This window comes from Acanthaster planci, linkage group LG08 (genome assembly GCF_054643075.1).
Source record: "Acanthaster planci isolate LZ-2023a linkage group LG08, COTS_SCS, whole genome shotgun sequence".
Classification (NCBI taxonomy): domain Eukaryota; kingdom Metazoa; phylum Echinodermata; class Asteroidea; order Valvatida; family Acanthasteridae; genus Acanthaster; species Acanthaster planci.
Window position 1 is genome coordinate 3,469,774 of NC_141784.1, and position 19,017 is coordinate 3,488,790.

A 19,017-nucleotide genomic window follows, 5' to 3' on the forward strand; every position below is an offset into this window, starting at 1 on the left:
GTTGCAATATCAGCCCCACGCACACTTGTTCATGTAGAGCTTGGATGAATTTGTAGAATGAAGATTATTGTACTCATTCTGATCACGTTGGTTGACGTACCGAAATTTTGTCAGTACTATAGCTATTTGTGGTGTCATGAAATACCTACAAGCATAATTACAAATGTGAATAAAATGCGTTGCTCCTCGGCCGAGATCTAAAGGGAAAAGGATTTGCCCCCAGGCAAAAACTGGCCTTTGGGTTTAAGCAGTACACCTGCAAAGAACCATTTCCCCGTTATTTAAATAATACCTGCGTAGAGCCCGGTCGATTTATACTTTAGGCAAATTCCAAAGCGAATTAAGCGAAGTAACGAAGTACTACAGCGAAATTTACTCGAGCTGAAATGTGTTGAACTTAAACGAATTCGCGTGCGGCGTGTTTATTTGATCTGACGTCACAATTCGCGTTTGTTTTTGCTTTCGCGTCAAGTCTCAACCGCCTTCTTAAAAGCACTGCTCCGCAATCCACTGGCCAGTTAGGTTGTGACTTTGATTGATGAAAGCAAATCCGTGACCGGATGCAGCATTAAACACGATTCAATAGTGGACGCCCGAGAGCGTATTGCGTTTTGCGCTAATACCAATCCACTTTCAGAAATCCCACCATAATCAAGGAACTGTCGTGGCGTGATCGTATCAAGAAACTGTCGTAGATTTTTTTTTCCACCGACCATGCTGATTGGACCTTGCCTATAAAAAAGCAGGGTGTGGTGACCTGTCCAAACACAGCGCTGAAAATAATTATGCATGTGCGATACGATTTCGCCCAAACATCAACGCAGCGATAGTCGAAATCTATGGTACGGCTTTGCTACCAGACCGAGCGGTACCGTACCATACCCAATGTACTACATGTACATGTACGGAGCGCAATAGGAATAATCAGAACATACATGTATGCACCATGTGCATGTATATACACACTGCACACACGAACACCGTATGGTGTCCTGACACTGACTCCCACGAGGTATTGTGTTGTGTACCAATACAAATATTTCTCTGTCCACATCTGGAAACAAAGACACTCATGGTACTCAATACAAAAACAAGTGACAAGTACACTTTGCCTGGTTTATTCAGTCATCAGCATATTTTTTTTAGGAATTTCATTTATTTTCGACCGACTGACCCTTCCTCGATTACTGAAAAAACAAATATATGAGCGCCATGAAATATAAAAGGGTCCCTTAGCAGGCAGCTCCCCAGACGGTGATAAATATAGGCAACCCAGTAAACAAATACAAGATTTGATCGTTTCCAACCCTTTTACGAGTTCACAGACTGACCGACTCACCTGACGTATAATTCTGTCCAAGGTGACAAAGGGTTGTCGATGTCACGCGTCTTCTCCCATATCTCCATCCTTTCTTGCTCCGACAGGGGATGTTTCGTGAAAAAGGTCACGCCCACTGCGATAAGGCCTCCGGAGAGAAGTGACGTGCAGTTTCCGATGAGCATACTCAACTCAAAATTGTTATCTGTGATGAGAGTAATAAGTTAAGTCAATCCAGTCGGAGCATAATTAAAGAAGAAAGAGTCGTCAAGTTCAACTTGTGTTCTTTGGTGAATCCTCTGAATGTAAACTTGATGATTCGACAGAATTATCAGGCGCTGGTACTTGTGAACCGAGAAAGACACGTACACTGCCTCTTAAACCTGAGATATTCTGGGGGAAAGAGCTGATTGCCTACGTGGCATCAGTCCGCTTTCTTAAGTAACCTGACAAGACTCCGGAAGCCTATCAGGTCATCACGCCCACCGCCTTTTGGGTTGATATTATGTTCTTATATGTGAAACACGAACGATGTGCCAATTATAACTCAACCATTAATTTTTATTGTGTTTTGTAACTTTCATCTGGCACGCTGCAACCAATGTGCATCATATCAAATTGTTGATGTACGTACACACAGTTTTCGTGGAACAGGTGCACAGAAAAGGTGGTACAGCAACCTTGTCTGTGTCCCGTGCATGCGTTATTTCAAATGAACCTTACGGAGAGGTCCCCGTGTGTCTTCCCTCATACGAAAAGCTCAAGTTAAATGGCAGACTCGGCTACTCTCTGCGTGTGTGAAAGGTCAGCCGTTTAAATACTCTCGAAATTCCAAGGAGTGAAAACTTAACTTTTCGAGTGAAAATGCGAATCTGTTGTCGGAAACTAGGGACTAGACGTTTCAGAGTGAAGTTTCTTCAATCGAAAAGATCCAGTTTTCACTCGAGCTTTGACTAAAGTAATTATTTGTCAGATTATTTCAATCTAAATTGAGAATGATTTTTCACTCCAAATCTCGTCCTTAGTTTCACTCTTTTGAATTTAGAGAGTAGGCCTAACCAACACAATAAGGAAAAAAAAACTATTTATCACTGTGTGGTAACGGTAAAGGTCCGAAATAAGCAATAGTTCTATTGTATCTGCATCGAACGAGCAATTGTATTCCCTTTGGCTTGTTTACCTCCCGAGTTCGTCATGAACGCAGACAGATCAAATTTCTTGTATAAAAGTGAGGCGGACACCAACCAACTCGTGATACCCAGAAGCATTCCTACGAGGGCGCCGCTGGCCATGGCCTTGCTGGTGAGGCGTGTCCAGAAGGTCCCGAGAATAATTGGAACGACGGAGGAGCCGATGAACACGCCCATGGCGGAGTACACGCCACTAAGGGTGACCTGGGCAGAGGAGACGGGAGATATCATATCGTGAGAGTGACGGATAGGCCTACTGGTCTAGAGTGAGAAACATCCAGTTTCACTGATCATTTTGTTTGGCTAAGACGCAAAGCTTTCAAGACAGTGCCCGGGCGGCTAAAAGGGTAACGACGGATTACTGGAGTGACGGTATTTTGCGAGGTTTCTTTCTGTTGAACAGTAATTGCTGTGTGTCACTACAATGCACACCTGTCCAAGATTCGACCACATTTTGCATGTTCCTCATAATATGACACTGTCATGCAGTAAAGAAATTAGGAATAAATCTGTGATAGAGTTGGAATTTAATGTACGCCTATTCTTCGAGCATATTTCTCCTGATAACATTTCCCCACAAAATCAAGTATTGATGACTAAATGCGCTAAAAACAGTATTATATGTGCACTGAAATAAAGACGGTGTTTTCTGTTTTCCACGTGTTGTCTTTGAACTGACCAATGAAACGCTAAATATTGGTGGAAAGGAGAATTTGAAGTTCGTTTGTAAGGTTTGTTTCAGCTCATTTCTTCAGAAAGAGTGCAGGCAAGTTTGACTTTTTCTGGCAAGCCTTAATAAACTTCGCCTTTACGGTAAAAACCCACTTTAGAAATCGAGCCATTCACGTATTCCGTGGATGAAAGACAAAAGGCAAAGAGCTAAACGCCTGATACAAAAGAAATACAAATTCAGTACCAGTAAAAGCGCGGAACACAGATTAGTCACGCTTAGTAACTAGCATGAAACCTAGGCGTTTATCAGAAGATGTTCAATAAAGGGGGCATTCTCTGAACAGGCAGGCAAGCGGACATGTCTCTCATGCTGCAGAAAGGGTTTCCTTTTAAAGGAGGTACAAAAAGACCTTGCCAAGGATGAGTGGGCAATGCACAAAAAGTTCATTTAAAGTACTTATAAAGATCGCCCAGAATCGATGGAAGATCGGAAACACTCACATCGAAGAATTATCTTAAGTCTCTTAACGTACATTTGATTCTGAATTGGCTGTCAAAAGGGGAATAGACATGGCACAGTAAGTCACTTATTAAACGACAAACTTCTAAAAACAGCAGGGAACTAATGTTTTCGTGTTAATACATTTGAATTAGTCCTCTTAAGTTGGCTAAACGAATCACAATTAGATTTTCCTGAATTGTGTTTTCGGCAAAGAAAAATAAAAAGCAAAACACCAGAACAAAATTTACACTGTGACGCACAAAGACGGCGTTCCAACCTGCAAATGCAGTGAGAATTCGGTTAAGTCTCGTTGTTGTATCACCGTAGAACAGCAAATCTTGCCAAGACACATGCAGTCACATGTCAACAGCAAATTAAACATTCCTGGACGAAAGTACAGTCACGAGCTCCTGCGTGTCTAGTCTTCAGATGTTGGAAAGCCAAGGACACAAAATGCATCGCGCAATCGTGCCCTGGTTTGCCCGTATGATCGAGTAAAGCCGCTTTTATAACTGCACGCTTTTAAGCGTGGGTTAACAACAGGGGGGGCATGAAGAAACTGCCTTTTTAAACATTTTTAAATTTATTTTTAAACATGCATTGCGGGTTTCTTATGCACCAGAGGGCTTAATATTCTAAAGTGGTTTTTATTTTCAAAACGGGAGAATTATCATCTCTCCCACAAGACATTACCTTCAAATGCCCATTTTGTATAATGACTTATTTCGACTGCCAACATCTGAATTATATATGCATTTAGTGTCCAGGTGGACCTGTCGGCAGGCCATTTACTGACCGAGAACCACGGGAAAACGGCCATATTTACCAAGCTTTCGATTCCAAGGTTGACCTAGATTGTGCCGGCCATTATTTGTCCGATACCCCTGTCTAATTTAATCAAATATGCCCCCGATGTACTGCAAGACGAATGACTCCGTGGTTCTAGAGAGGGCATCCCTTTTAAATTTCATGGAACTCATTTCCGACTGACCTCGAAAGGAAAAGAGACTTCTTAATACAGCCGATCCTTTCAGCAACTTCTGGCTAAGAAAAAATTATAGTAAAATCACACTTTTTCTTATTTTTAGAAAAACTACGAGCATATGTAAATGGTATTTACATATTCCAGCAAAACGGACGTGTAGAACGGGCAGAAACTAATATGAAGCCGAGCAATAAAGGTCTACGCCGATGGCTGATGGCTAACGTCTCTTCGACTTGTTCAAGACTAGTCCTTACAGCGTTTTATAATTCCGAGTGACAATATTATGTTTAAGTGGAAAAAACAAAAACCCTAAATCTCAAATCCGTCCACATTCCCCAAAATTTGTTCAAACTTGCTACAAGATGTGAAACCACACACAAGAGAAATCAACAACTCAGTTATCTGTCTTTTGTGGGGGGGGGTTTCGAAAGTTGAAATATTTTCATACCGATTACGTTCCGGTTTTAGACTTAAGTGGATCAAAGATGTTTCGAAAGAAGAACTCCATGCATGCTTATTGGAAACGCTAGGGAATGAATTGGCAGGTAATTAACCAATAGCAAAAAAACAGGGGTTTGCCACCAAAGGCTACAGTTGCTGCACCTTTTCACAGTAAACAAATTTAATTGATGACTACGCAATTCGTTTTGTGTAAATTTCACCAGAAGTTGTTTTATTCTTTCTTTCTTTTTGATTTATTTACAAAGGAACGCGATAAAATGTGAGGTGGGCAGACAGTGTGACCATTAAACCATATAAAGGCCTACAGATTAGTTCAAAATGTGTAAAATGCGATCAAGCCACTTTATCTCAGTCTCTGGATCTGTTCCTGATGTTCCATTTTTGGAAAATGTATATATTCCACGGATCCCAGTCCGAAATTAGTATGAGCAACATCAAACAGAACAATCTAAAAGCAAAACGCTGGAGTTTGCCGGCGTCATTGTTGCACGTCAAATAGACATTCTGCATTAATCCATAATGCGAAATATATGTAGCTGTTTACGGCATAAACGTGACTGCTGCGAGTTACCGTGGTAAAGTTGAGTTAACGCCCGCGCTCTTTAATGAGCAATTTTCGGCGTTGGAGTTTTATTGTTGTTCAGGGAATATCCAGTTTTATAGTGTTGCAAATATTTTTTTCTGAAGTCATTATCTGAGCACTTAATTCATCGCCCGAATGTCGAATTTGCTACATCGCTTCGAATACTGTTCGTTTTATTCCGCACTAACTGCACAAGGCCTTGCAAGGCTTAGATAGGCCCACACATAGTAAGTAATATATTTCCCTTCCCTTCTCTTCCCTATATCCGCCTACGCCATCCTACCTGCAAAATATCGAAGAGTAGAGTCAGCGGAATGATGGCAATTGAAACCCAGAGTATCGCCCAGTCTCGCTTCACCCTCAGGAGTTCGAGATAGGAGCGGTAGGAGCCATGCGTCTTGCACTTGTACACTGGTTTGAGGGCGCGCTTACATTCCTTACGAGCTCTGTGAAGAGACGAACAGAGAGAAGGGTTAAAAAACTAACGCTGAAAGGACACGTTTGGAAAAGACCTCAGGGTTGGAAACAACATGGATGCCATAATTCACGCCACTTTCCAGCACTGACAGTCATTTTCAACAGATATATAGGTGGCCTTAATTACTTTAAAATTAAGGTCATGAATATGTTGTCAGCTTTGTACTCCTATTAAAGAGGTTTTGTGATTCCAAATGAGCAACTGAACCAAGTGCCAACCTCGGGGACTCAAATATCACCCAAAATATGGACAGTCGATATTATGACCACATTGCGTAAGAAATACCCCTTCCCCCTTTAAATGCATGCGATTATGCTCGGGAGATGTTACAGCCAGTCCACCCATGGCGAGTATACAAAGGAACCTACCTGTCGTCTGAGGTGCATGACGTACAGTTTCCCATGGTGCAACAGGAGCACATGTCCCTCTTGTTGGCCATCCTTCCGCGGGATTTTCCGCACAGCAAACAGCTGTTGATGTCAGCTGAGCTGCGGTAGGGCTTCAGATGGATCTGGTAAAGGTCGTACACGATGATGGAGGTGATAGCAATGACCTCGGCTGACCCCGTAGACGTCACAGCCATCAGGATGAGTAGGACCATCAGGGTGCCTCCTGTAGAGCCCATGAGCTCATTAGCAACGGCTGGTGCCGCTAACCCTGAAAAAAATATCGACAGGATTTTCACAGTGCTGTTTGTAATTTTCCTGCATACCTGCTCTAAAATTGTTGGCAACACTAGTATGTGTTTTAAGTTGTTAATTGATGCGGAAACAATTCAACATTTCCCTGGACAGTAAAACTTAACACCAACTAGACGGCGCTGGTACTTAACCAGTGCCTGCAATTCCGCACAAACAGAAGCAATTTGGGGGGACAGGCTTGTTGGCCTGGACAGTATAATGTCACGTCAACCAATACAGCTCCAACAATCAAAAGGGCATGTTACTGCATGAAGAGCATACTCCTTACCTTGATTGACCAAATCGTCTGTGAGGAGAGGCTTGCCTCGGTACGTGCTAAGTGCCGTGTAAGCCAGGCCCATGGTTGTTGAGAATGCAAAGGGGATGGCGAACCACACCATACCTCCGATCAGGAATCCCCACATGCCCTGACGGGGCTTAGCTGCAACACTGCTCTGCCAGTACGACTGGTCCACGAACACGGTGCCGAAGTTTCCTGTGATGGCCAAGATGAATTGGGGTGTTAGCGGGCATCCAGGTTCAGGCTGTGCCAAGGGAAACGTGGCCCTTTAGTTAGGGTTTGGGACCATACCAGCAGGTCATATGCTTGAACCATGTTGCTTGCTTTGTGTCCCTGGGCAAGCCACTTCACCTCCACTTGGCTGGCTGGGTATCAGCATCAGCCGAGGTGTAACCTGCGATTGACAAGTATTCCATCAAAGGGAATAGATATATTCCCTAGAGTGTTAAGGTTACTGATATCAGGGACAACTACCGACCTGCGGGGCGTATATTCGATACCCCGTTCGCGAGAACTGGGAATGAAAGCACGGGGAATGAAAACAAACGTGCACGAACAAGGACACCTAGTCACGTTACGGCCGGAAGTGAGAGGTCGTCAATAGAATTGTTTTCTGCCATCTCCATAGGACTTTTCCAAAATATTACCAGAGGAGGGCAAATGGAAAATCCCGATGTGAGTGTTTCTTTGGGTGGTTTCATTTAGACATAATTCTTTCCACACTGCAAAAACTTTGGTGATAAATTCAACACCTCTGGTGTTATCAGAGGACTTCACCGACACTTTTCACTGCTGTTAAAATTTTGGTATTATTTGGTGTTACTTAAAACACCCTCCAGTACACACACACTTATAGGTGTGCCAAGTTACACCGGCGGTGTAAAATTAACACCCTACGGTGTGGTCATCTGATAACACCAAAAAGTGTTGATTTTAGCACTTTTTTGCGGTGTAAATTAGCGAACGCGATAGGACGGCCCCGTTTAAAATCACCATAGGCGGATCCCGCGAGGGTTCTGGAAGCTTGCTGCGTGACTTTTTACTTTCAGGCCCCATCCGGCTCGTAAGTGACTTCGTCACAAAGGCGGACGCGCCAAGATTTGCAGGCTCCCATCGTACGATCGCTGAAGTTGCACGTTAACTTCTGGTTTCATGGTTCCAAGGTAAACAGCAATCAATGTATGTAACTGTGTTTAGTGCATGTGCAGTGGGCGTCACACTTAAAAACTGGATACTGCCAGCTTCAGCCACGACCTGCGTGGACTGGTCCCCATCCTTATTATGTAGGGACCGCGGTAGGCAGCTGCAGTTTAACGTGTGCGATTAGCCCTGTCAATTTGGATGCTGAATACTTCAATTTTTGGCAAGCCAGCAATGCTTTATACTTTCCAGCAGTGAGACAAATAATACACACGTAGCTATCCTTGTTCATCCTCTGTTGATCACAGTGTGGTCGTAATTTTTTTCAGTGAGTATCATCGATAAATTATTCACGGCAATTTATTCCAAATCAGTAGTTATTTAGATAAATAGACGATTTGTGGTGAAGTTATTTTCGGTAATGAGGGAAAAAAGGCGAAATATTCCATCAGTTCATGTTTGATTTGTGCATTGAGCGGGCTCCGTTTCATCATTTACAGAAAACCGACAGGATTCTGCCGGTGTCATTACTCGCTACCGGTCCTTACGTTGGGAGGACGTCCGTAAGACGTCTGGAATCTACGTATGGGGCGGGAACCAGTCTACGACCTACTACACCCCACTCTTAATTGTCACTAGAGCAGTTTGAGATTAATTATTTTTATTAATCATTTCTGGTAATGACACCAAGGATTCCTCAAAAGCGCCATAGACATTGTAGCTTGTAAGCCTGAAGAAACCTATAGAAAGAGGACAATGAGAAGCAGTTACATTTTAAGAGGTGAGAGGAAAACCGCAGAGGAATATTCTGGGTGAAACCCATGGAATCAGCTGGGACTGAAAGCCCAATCCACAAGTGGACTGTGCCGAGATTCGAACACAGACCGTAGAGGTGGATGGCAAGGAAAGAACAATGACTACGCCAACCTGACTTCCTGATATAAGGTAAACGTTATTTAGTAAAGGTGAATCGACCCAAAGGGTGGAGGTTCTTTGATTCGAATGGGTTCAAAGAATCTCCAGTATTTTGTTGTTTCCCCGACTTAAACCACGTCCCTACCTCCATTCTTTGGTACAAAAGAACAAAAGGGTTTTACTATAGGGCCTAATGTTTCGAGCCGTGACATGAATTCGGTCCATTGTCCGGCGTTGGCTATAGCTGTCTACATCTGCATGTACATAAAAGCTCGACTCCTGGTTCTAGCCGTTGCAAGGGGAGCGGGTAAGCTTTCTTTCCTCGCTTCGCACTAGTGAGGCCCGGGTTCGAGTCCCGGCAGTGCCCAGGCTTTAAGTGCAGTTGGTTTCCAGTCTGCGGGTATACTCAGGTTTCCTCCTTCCTCTAAAACTGGACCTTCTTCCTAACCTCCGTAAAGTGATGCTGATCAATAAAGGTTATGAATAAATGTACATAAATGTACACAAAATTATGTGTATAGTTATTGGCGCAAATATCCTGAGTAGCTGAAAGCGCCATTAAAACAAAACAACAACGACAAGCCGTTTTGTTTTCTTTCACCTAGATGCCTACGCACATGCAGTTATGCAGTCAGCACCATCAGTGGATCGTAGGCGCAAACACTGACTTTGTGACCTCACAAGTCCAAATGGATTTATATGTGTAGAGTGGAAGGGGGAATTTGCTAGATTCAAGTTATGAAATGTAATTGTGACTTCACGAAGTTTGGGACTTTTACGCCACCAACAAGCAAGTTTGGAGAGTGGATACTTTGGGAACCACAGCTCACTGTCTCTGATAATGAAGACCACGTTAACACCTGGTATTACATGCATACTCATCAAAATCACTCGGTCACCGTATAGGAAATTATATGTGGAAAGTACAGGCATTTGGAATATCATCTCGCAGGTACTGATAGGTAAGTGTCTAAATGATTAATTTGTTTTGTGAGATACATTGCATCGTTATAGTTATTTTACACACCGTTAAATAACGGAGGAAGAGTTAAAACTGAGGTTAAATTGAAAATAAAACTGGCTAAACTTACAAATTTTAAACTGAAAACACAGTAAAATAATGGAAAATATGTCACATTTAACATATAAATATTAAGAAGTAAAAATGAACATTATGAAATAAAAATAAAACGGAAGAAGCAGATATAAAAGAAGTGAAGTGAAAGAATGCTTTACTTTAAATGAAAATCTGTAATTGTCATCTAACATGAAACGGGAAATGTTAGCACGGCCATACGAAACATTCAGTGAGAACATCAACCCGTACAGAACGTCTAAAACGGTGTTCTTAAGTCAAGGAGAATGGACGAGGAACTGTAGATTTGTGCTAAGAACGAGCGAGGCCAAGCCTCGCCCTTCTTGCACGAATCTACAGTTACATAATGCAATAGCAAACATGTAAGCTCAAAATTGTAGCCCGTCGTCTTCATAAGGACAGCCTCCAGATGAGTATGTCATACAGCGCCCGTAAGCTCGAACTCGAATCTCGTCAGTTATCCGGTACCTGGACCTCGAAGAGTAAATACGCGTACTCAAGGTCTTCATGACGACTGAAAGTAGCTATCGAGCCAGAGAGGTAAGACTCCTCAGCTGATCGATTTAGTTATCAAGCGGGACTACTAAGCACACAAGTTCCTATGTAACACAATATTAGAATGTCTTTAAATCTGAATGCACATGTAGCCTATCTGTCTGCTCCAGGTAAGTGATGTCCATTACAGCGATCAATAAATTTACCCTTGCTGTGCAGTTAAACGTTGATATTTGCACGCAAATCTTGTGTTTTGCCCTTCTCTTATACTGTTGAGTGGACCTTTAACAATAAGATCACCTGCTCATAATCCAACATGACCGTCATTCACCTCCTAATCTTAAACTGAACTTCAAGTATCTTGCTCTTGTTGAATATCTTTTAACTTTTATTGCATGAAAATATGTTGAATTTGTAACTGCATGTACCATACCATGGGCACTGACCTTAAAATGTATGCATCACACTTAAAATAACTGAATGAATAAAGTAACAAAATTATAACTAAATGTATTTGGACCACCATCTTTTGGATAAATACAGGGCAATCAAATGATGGCGCAGGATGGATTACAGGCTGAACCACTTTCCTGCAGAATCTTAAGAAAAGTTGTAGACGAATACAGAACTCATAATGGTGACACAATACATCCCATCGGTCCTATCCGGTTCGTAAGTGTGACGTCACTTAAGTTTAAACCACGCCCACTGCACATGCACCGCACATAGAGTTACATGCATTGATCGCCGTTATGTGGAACCATGGAACCGGAAGTTAACGTGCAACTTCTGCGATCGTCCAATTGGAGTCTGCGAATCGTGGCACGTCCGCCTTTGTGACGAAGTCACTTACGAACCGGATAAAAAGGCCACAGGGTTACCATGTAAACGTTATTTTCTATCAGGTTCGTAAGTCACTTCATCACAAAGGGAGACGCACCACGATTTGCAGGCTCCCATTGGACGATCGCTGAAGTTGCGCGTTAACTTTCGGTTCCATGGTTCCATGTAATCGGTAATCAATGCATGTAACTCTATGTGTAGTGCACGTGGGCAGTGGGCGTGTTTTAAACTGAAGTGACATCACACTTACGAACTGGACATACACTCAACCCACTAGTATGAAGAGGATGTCAAATTCCTTTCCGCTGATGGTAATGACGCAATAACTATGCGACCATTATAATTTTGTCACCTCTGGTGATTTCGACAACTGCCATCTCAAGGCTTATGCCTCAATACCTCCCCCTCCATTCCATTTGGAATAAGGAAATTATTAAATATTGAAACTATTGCCATACATCTGTAGAAAGCATATCCCGCAGAAATTCGACCGTAAATGTACCGTACGCTCTTTCGCGAACGGTCTAGCGAATATTGTATGTTAAACGGAATGCTTTACTTTAGATGAAAATATGTAATCGCCATCTAACATGAACCGGGAAATGTTAGCGCGGCAAACCGAAACATTCAGTGAGAACATCAACCCGTGCAGAACGTCTAAAACGGTGTTCTTAAGTCAAGGAGAATGGACGAGGAACTGTAGATTTGCGCTAAGAACGGGCGAGGCTATTGTCTGACTTCAACTATTTTCCCATCGTTACACGAACATGGAGTCCCGAGTCTATGACGCTCTTGCTGTTACCTTACACCTGAGTGCACACCTTTGTTCCATTCATTAAGTGCACGGGTTTGGGCTAAGTGAAATATCGACAGTATTCGGGCAGTCAACACCGTCAGTGCTGGATACATACTGCCTTCCTTTCGTCTTGTGCCTTGGAGCCATTATAGAGGGATCCCAACACGACGCATCGATCTGCGCACTTCCGCGTTTGAAAACGAGGCTGTATGTGTCAGCTTCAGTTCTTAATACAATCAGACAATTGAAAGTAAGGAGTCAAGACACAAAATACATAAAGGTGTGTTAAATTCACACTTTTTAAGCTGCAAATTTTTGTGGGAGAATCTTTCAGGATGACTTTATGCGTAAAATCAAGAGAAAAAAATAACGGCAATATTTACCGCGAACTAACGTACTTTCGATGGTTGTGTATCTGCTTGTGCAGTGGGCATGAATTAAAATGAAGTGGCGTCACACTTACGAACCGGATACTGCATCTACTGTGTCGACTCCATTATATATAATTTGGCCACCTCTGGTGATTTCGACATCAGGTCTGGCCCGTGGACTACTAGTTTGGTCATTATTAAATAAGTCAGTGACGTATAGGGAGATGATAATTTTGACCTGGCGACGGTGGACTTTGACTCTACCCCTCACGCAGTTTTATAGCAAGAACTTTCAATCGCTTGAGTGAATTCTCAAGAGGGGGAATGTTCATATCCCCTCTAAAGGAAACTAATTAACATGCAAGTTATAAACCTCTCTCATTCCAGTCGTAGTTGGCGATCAAATTAACATGGAATGCGAGCGTAAGTCTTTATATTCAAATCCCCGTCCCCTCTGGTGACTGCTTTTCATAATCGAATTCATTCAAATTGCTTAGCATTCAGGCTTTCCCCTTCAAAGAGGAGATTATTGCACTTGACATGCAAATCCGCTCCCAATATACATATGCCCCGAACAAGATTTGCCTCAAATAAAGCACGAGCTTTCCTAAACAGAGACAGAATGTATAGGATAAACGCCACACAGACAATTAAACTGTGCTTTTGGCGTGGTTGGATTGGTTTGGGGAATACAGATTTTTCCTTTAATTCAACTATATGGCGGCTCTCGACTTCGCCATAACCTTTTAAGTTTGATTTCAGCGATATTTTCTCCATCGACAGTGGAAGATTTTGAATCGGAAATGAAACAAGGACTATACTACCATTACATTTTTCTTATTAAGGAAAAATCTATGCCTTTGGTGTTTATATTTTCCTACATGTTACTCGAAAATAAAAAAAGATTGAATGTTCAGTGAATACATGTACATGTACATGTATAGTCAATTATATGTGACAGTAGATATTGTATGGTACAAACACACACTATTCGGTTAGTGTGTGCATTTGAGATACATGCACTCTTCTCCACGAGCCTTCGTCTTCGTCCTTGCAAGGAAGAGAAAACATGCAAATTAAAATGTATCATGAATTTTTCAGACATTTCTGGGTACCAGCCCGATATTACCCTTTTCAGTTAATATAAATCATTGAATTTGGTTTTAAAGAAATTATTGTGTCCGTTTGAAGTTGAATTTTGTGTAGATTCGTGTACTACATGTAACATGTTTTAGACATTGCAGGCATTTGGGTCAGAAAGGGCAACTATATTCTTTTCTTATGGCAACACCCGGTGTAACATATATAAACGTCTGGCAAAGACAGCCAAGAACCTAAAGCACAACTGATTTGCTTAAGAATGGACTTAAAACTGTTTCATAGGAAGTTGGACTGAACATGCCTCAGGGAATCCAGAGCACACTACCCAATGTATCATTCAGGTTTTAAGAAATGCGTTTATCCCTATAACATACAGTTAACGATCATGCACGACAGCACTGGATGACGGAGGTTTACAACGACCGTGATGTTTGTGTGAGTGGCACACAGTCTTGACTCTGTTGACGTAAACTGAATGGCAGGGGGCGGGCCACTATTTCTGTTACACATTGTACCTGTGCCATTTCAGGCGTAGGTCAATTTTCAGCAGATGCAAGATTTACGCATATGCCTCTGCAAGAGTCAGTCATATATGTAGACCTTTTCCCAGTGACGTCACGATCGTGCTGCACCTATGATGTGTTGTGATGGTAATGAGTGCATAGTGTTGTGATGGCAATCTACCTATTCAAGATAAAGTAGTCAAGCATGGAGCGTTCGCACGTGCGCTTACACATGGTTGAAGCTGCCCGGAGGAATATACATGCATGCGATCACCGTGGCCAAGGTGGTCCACACGTGGTGGTATTGTTTACATTTAGTCACGTGGGTGGAGAAGGTCTATACTTGGCCACTTAGTTTAGGCTCCTTTCACTATTGTTGATTCACCTTGTGAACGCAATACACATCATCTCTTGATCACACCCCCTCCCCGACGTAACTGAAGTATGCCGGTGCAATTTCTGTTTTCTTTTTATTTACCCTATTTGTTGATTGCCGAATCCTTCAAAGACGTACTATGTATTGTAAATGATATTCAGCTTATCTTCATCCAATCGCCATGAGATTTGATATTGAAAATCCCATAGGAAGTATCACTGTGTTTAGTTGCAGTGCGTCATAGGATAGAATGGGGTCTTCATTATCTCACGGGTAGGATAAATAGCGCACGTGCAAGTTGCATTTTGATCACACGAAAGTGAAAGGCGCAGTCTTACCCAGCGGCGTATCCGGCTTTTGGTGTGGGGGGAAGGGGGCAAATTCAAAAGCTAATGCAGCTTCGGGCTCATTCAACATAATTTTGGGGGAGAAAAAATATCAAAAGCCTAACTCGCAGTCCCAGCATCCTTATTTTTTGTGCGTGGTGTTGTTTTTTTTTTTTTTAGGGTTCTGGTGCTAATACAGCATTTGATAACTATACTGATTACTTTCTTACATATGAAGTATTCTTTGTAAAAAAAATCCATCAGAGGGGCAACTTGCCCCCATCCCTTTCCCCGCTAGATACGCCACTGGTCTTAACGCTGCGGAGGATAATTTCCCTGGGGGATTCAACACGATTATTAAGCCAAAAAAAGTCTCAGGTTTCAGGTCAGTGCGTGCGTCGCCGTAGACCTTTGCGTCAGCAAAGTAAAAAGGTATTTGGTATAAATGATGTCTAAAAGCTGACAAACGTGTTTAATCGACTGAAATCCTGTTCCTGCGTAGTTTAAACGTGTTTTGATGGGGGTACGCTTGAGTATTATGTCCAATAAAGGAGTCCCTCTGGTTCCCCATGTATTTAGTCGGGCACTCTTTTTCAGATGACGTCATTTCTGTATTATACATTTACATTTTGGGAACCAGACTAACGAGGTAGTCTTATGTCTTGTGTACATGTACAAGCTGAAAATGCTAAACAGTTAAAAAGCGCGGGGCCCAGTCTATTTTGTGTTGGTAGCGGCCGGCGTTACGTGCGCATGTAGTTGCGATGGACATTGCGCATTTGATATACGTGCATCATTTCAAGAAGAAAATTGAGGGTAAAAAAAACCTGCGTCACTGCACCACGTTTGGAGCCAGCTCCTGACCAGAAACCGGAGACTTTTGACCTTACACAAAACAGCTACTGCCTTTTTGAACAGGAAATATTGAATCGTACCCCACATGCCTTTGACAACGGTGTATACATGGATGATCCCAATCTATCTCACCAGCGAACTGCGGTAAACACTTGTGACAGCTCATCAGAACATGGGGCGATTTCGTGATTAGATTTTCAAGACTTACCCACAATGTTGACAATGCCGAACATTATACCAGGCGGTGACAGGAAAGTCAAATAACTCTTCTCCCAGTTGTCTTCAGGCCCTTGAGAACAAAGGAGCAGATTGAAGACTCGCTCCACAGATCCTAAACCCCCAAAAAGAAACAAATAAGTAACAAAAATATCATATGAAACTAATTAATGAAAAAAAAAACGCTATGGCAAATTTCTTAAACACTCTTAAATGTTTGCTCTTCTCCGATCAAAACGGTCATTTCAAAAGGCATGTATTAATGCGTGATACATTAATTTGAATAAAAAAATAATGGCTTTACTGCAAATTATTATGACTGAAACATACCCAAAGTATGAGATTTAGTCGTGAAAATTTAACAATGTAAACATGTTAAACCACAAGAGCTTATGACATCAAAATCGAATTCTATGAAGAAAAAATCCGGCAGTTGGACACGTCAGGGGAAAATAACACAGCCAAAGCAAAGGCGATTAACCCGGCCCATACATTAGGAATTAATATCTTAAGGAGAATCTGTGAAGGGTGGGATCCCTTCATCACTTGGTATTGCTGCATCGAGGAAGTGCAATAACCTCATGATGGTATCGGTAAATTTGTTGCTCCATTGCAAGTGTTGAGTTTTTACAGGTGCTGCACAGTTTTTGTTCACGAAGTCGGATCCTACCATTCAGAAATAAGGTTTCCAGGGTTTCTACTGTTCCTAAAACACGAGGCACGACACCACCGACTGGGTGAAATGCGGCGACAGGTCTATGTTAACCTGATTGTTCTCGCATGAAGAGATTGTATTGTAAAGAACCACGACACCGTCACGTTCACAAGAAGCAAACTGCAGAAATATTCTTGCCGACGACCACCTAAGATGACCATTGCCGTTTCAGGACGTTCAAGGGCAACTTTGCAGAAGTTGTGGAACTTGGTGATTGTTTTAAAATGATTGATGCTCTTAAGACTTGAATCGTCCTTCAAAACGTTCACTAGCTCCGTCGAAAGACATGTTTGATCATGTCCTGCACATTAAAATACACGTTGATGCGTGCATGGGTATTGCTTATACATGATAGGCACACAGCCTAGGGAAAAGAATGCCTGTAAAAAAACTCCGTCCGAGTTGAAACTAAAGACAAATTATCTAGATAGGCAAAAACAAATTACATTTTAGCCCATATAGTAATTCCGTAGCCTAGGCTTAATATTGGTATGCCACGTATCCTGTGTTCCCGCATGAGGGCTAACTAACATTATGTACATGTTTGTAAAACTGGTTTATGTTTGTCACAGCATCTTTCAATGATGCCCCTAACCTTCATCCAGAACACTGTACGTGTGAATTTCCATACCCACCTTTTTTAAAAGTGGGAACACTAAAAGTAAAACTTTTAGACATTTCTTGCATCGTTTGCCAAATTTTATCTTTGTAGGCCCATGGGACTCTTTTTAGAGAAACATAATTATTTCATAATTCATTGCTTCTATAACGAAAGTCAACGCTACATGCACCTGTAAGGCCAAGACCCTAACACTGTGGTAAAGGCATATGTAGTACATGTAACTGGTCTGTGTTGGTCTAAAGTAGGCCTAATTATTTAAACAGTATGAGGATTAAACCTCCCTGACTTATTCATTTAGCTAGGGCAATTCCCAGCTCCATAGGTTTCGACCCAAGAATTGCAAGTTACGTTACCCTGGCAACAAACTCCAGTGAATCAGACATCACGAGCAGCCCTCCTCACACAAAGAAACCAACAGGTGATTCTACCCAGTATGCCACTCCAAGGCATGTTCTTTCCAATGGGGAGCAGTTGTATGACATGTTTGAATTGAGATAACTCCAAAAAAAATTTTAAGATTAAGTTTTGTTTGACCCCTTTTCTGCAAAGTAAATAAAACAGAATATTTGGTTGAATGGCGTTGCTCTGTGCAAAGGTAATACAGCATAGCCATATTCCATTTTTCAATAGGGTGGTTCTTATGCAAATTCTTGGAATAATGTACTGTAGGTGGAAGGTCAAACACTATTTTAATATGTAGTACTGTATCCAATTTTACAAAGCTGCCCAAAGTACCAAACTACTTGAATGTACCCTGCAATTATAGAAATAGTTCTAAACAGCATACTGAAGGAGTTAGGCTACTGTCATACTTTTCCTGTAGAAAATGTCAGCACAGAAAGTGATTTTATTAACAACCTCTCGATGTCAATTTCAAATTAATTAGCAGCTGATTGTACCCAGAATACCTTTCCAAAACATGTTTTGTTATCTAGGTCCAAACGAGAGTGGACGTATGATGTGTTATCATTGCGAGGATTGCCTTTTAAAAAAAATTGTAATTAATAGTTATTTCATTCTCTTTTAGTATATGAAGAATAGAAGTAAAAACTTAATGGTTGATTGAGTGGTCTTGCTTTATAACTGTGATTGTATCTTTTTTTACTGATTTTGCCTATAAATCAGCTTTACCTCGGCAAACACCAAACAATGACCCTATCTGTAATACAGCAGCTTCCTCAGACCGATTTGTGGTCCAATAGAAGCTTCAAGTCTGGGGAAGCGTGGCTTCTGATACTCTGCCAAATTGTACAAAGTTGCCAAGAAATACTAAATCAATAAATTTATATTCAATAAATACTGTAAAGCAATAATAAGAATTTGTTATAGGACACAAAGTGATCTTGTTGATGACCTACCACTGTATATAATTTGGAGTTTGTCATTATGTAATTCTACCCAGTATTTATCTCGTAGACATGTTCTTTTGCATTGAGCTACAATATTGTTAATTGCTAGTACTTGTACCAGTCATCT

General features: G+C 41.7%; 1 protein-coding gene across 1 annotated transcript in view; it reads right to left on the bottom strand.

Annotated features, from left to right (window-relative positions):
- The window catches only part of LOC110976066 (uncharacterized), a 65,026-nt gene that overhangs the window by 3,604 nt on the left and 42,405 nt on the right, over positions 1-19,017 (bottom strand). The window contains exons 5-10 of the mRNA XM_022229029.2: positions 16,197-16,319; positions 7,160-7,366; positions 6,559-6,847; positions 5,996-6,158; positions 2,499-2,712; positions 1,340-1,523 (exon numbers count right to left, since the gene is read on the bottom strand). Of these exons, the coding sequence (XP_022084721.1) occupies positions 1,340-1,523; positions 2,499-2,712; positions 5,996-6,158; positions 6,559-6,847; positions 7,160-7,366; positions 16,197-16,319 (1,180 nt within the window). The remainder of the gene's footprint in view (positions 1-1,339; positions 1,524-2,498; positions 2,713-5,995; positions 6,159-6,558; positions 6,848-7,159; positions 7,367-16,196; positions 16,320-19,017) is intronic.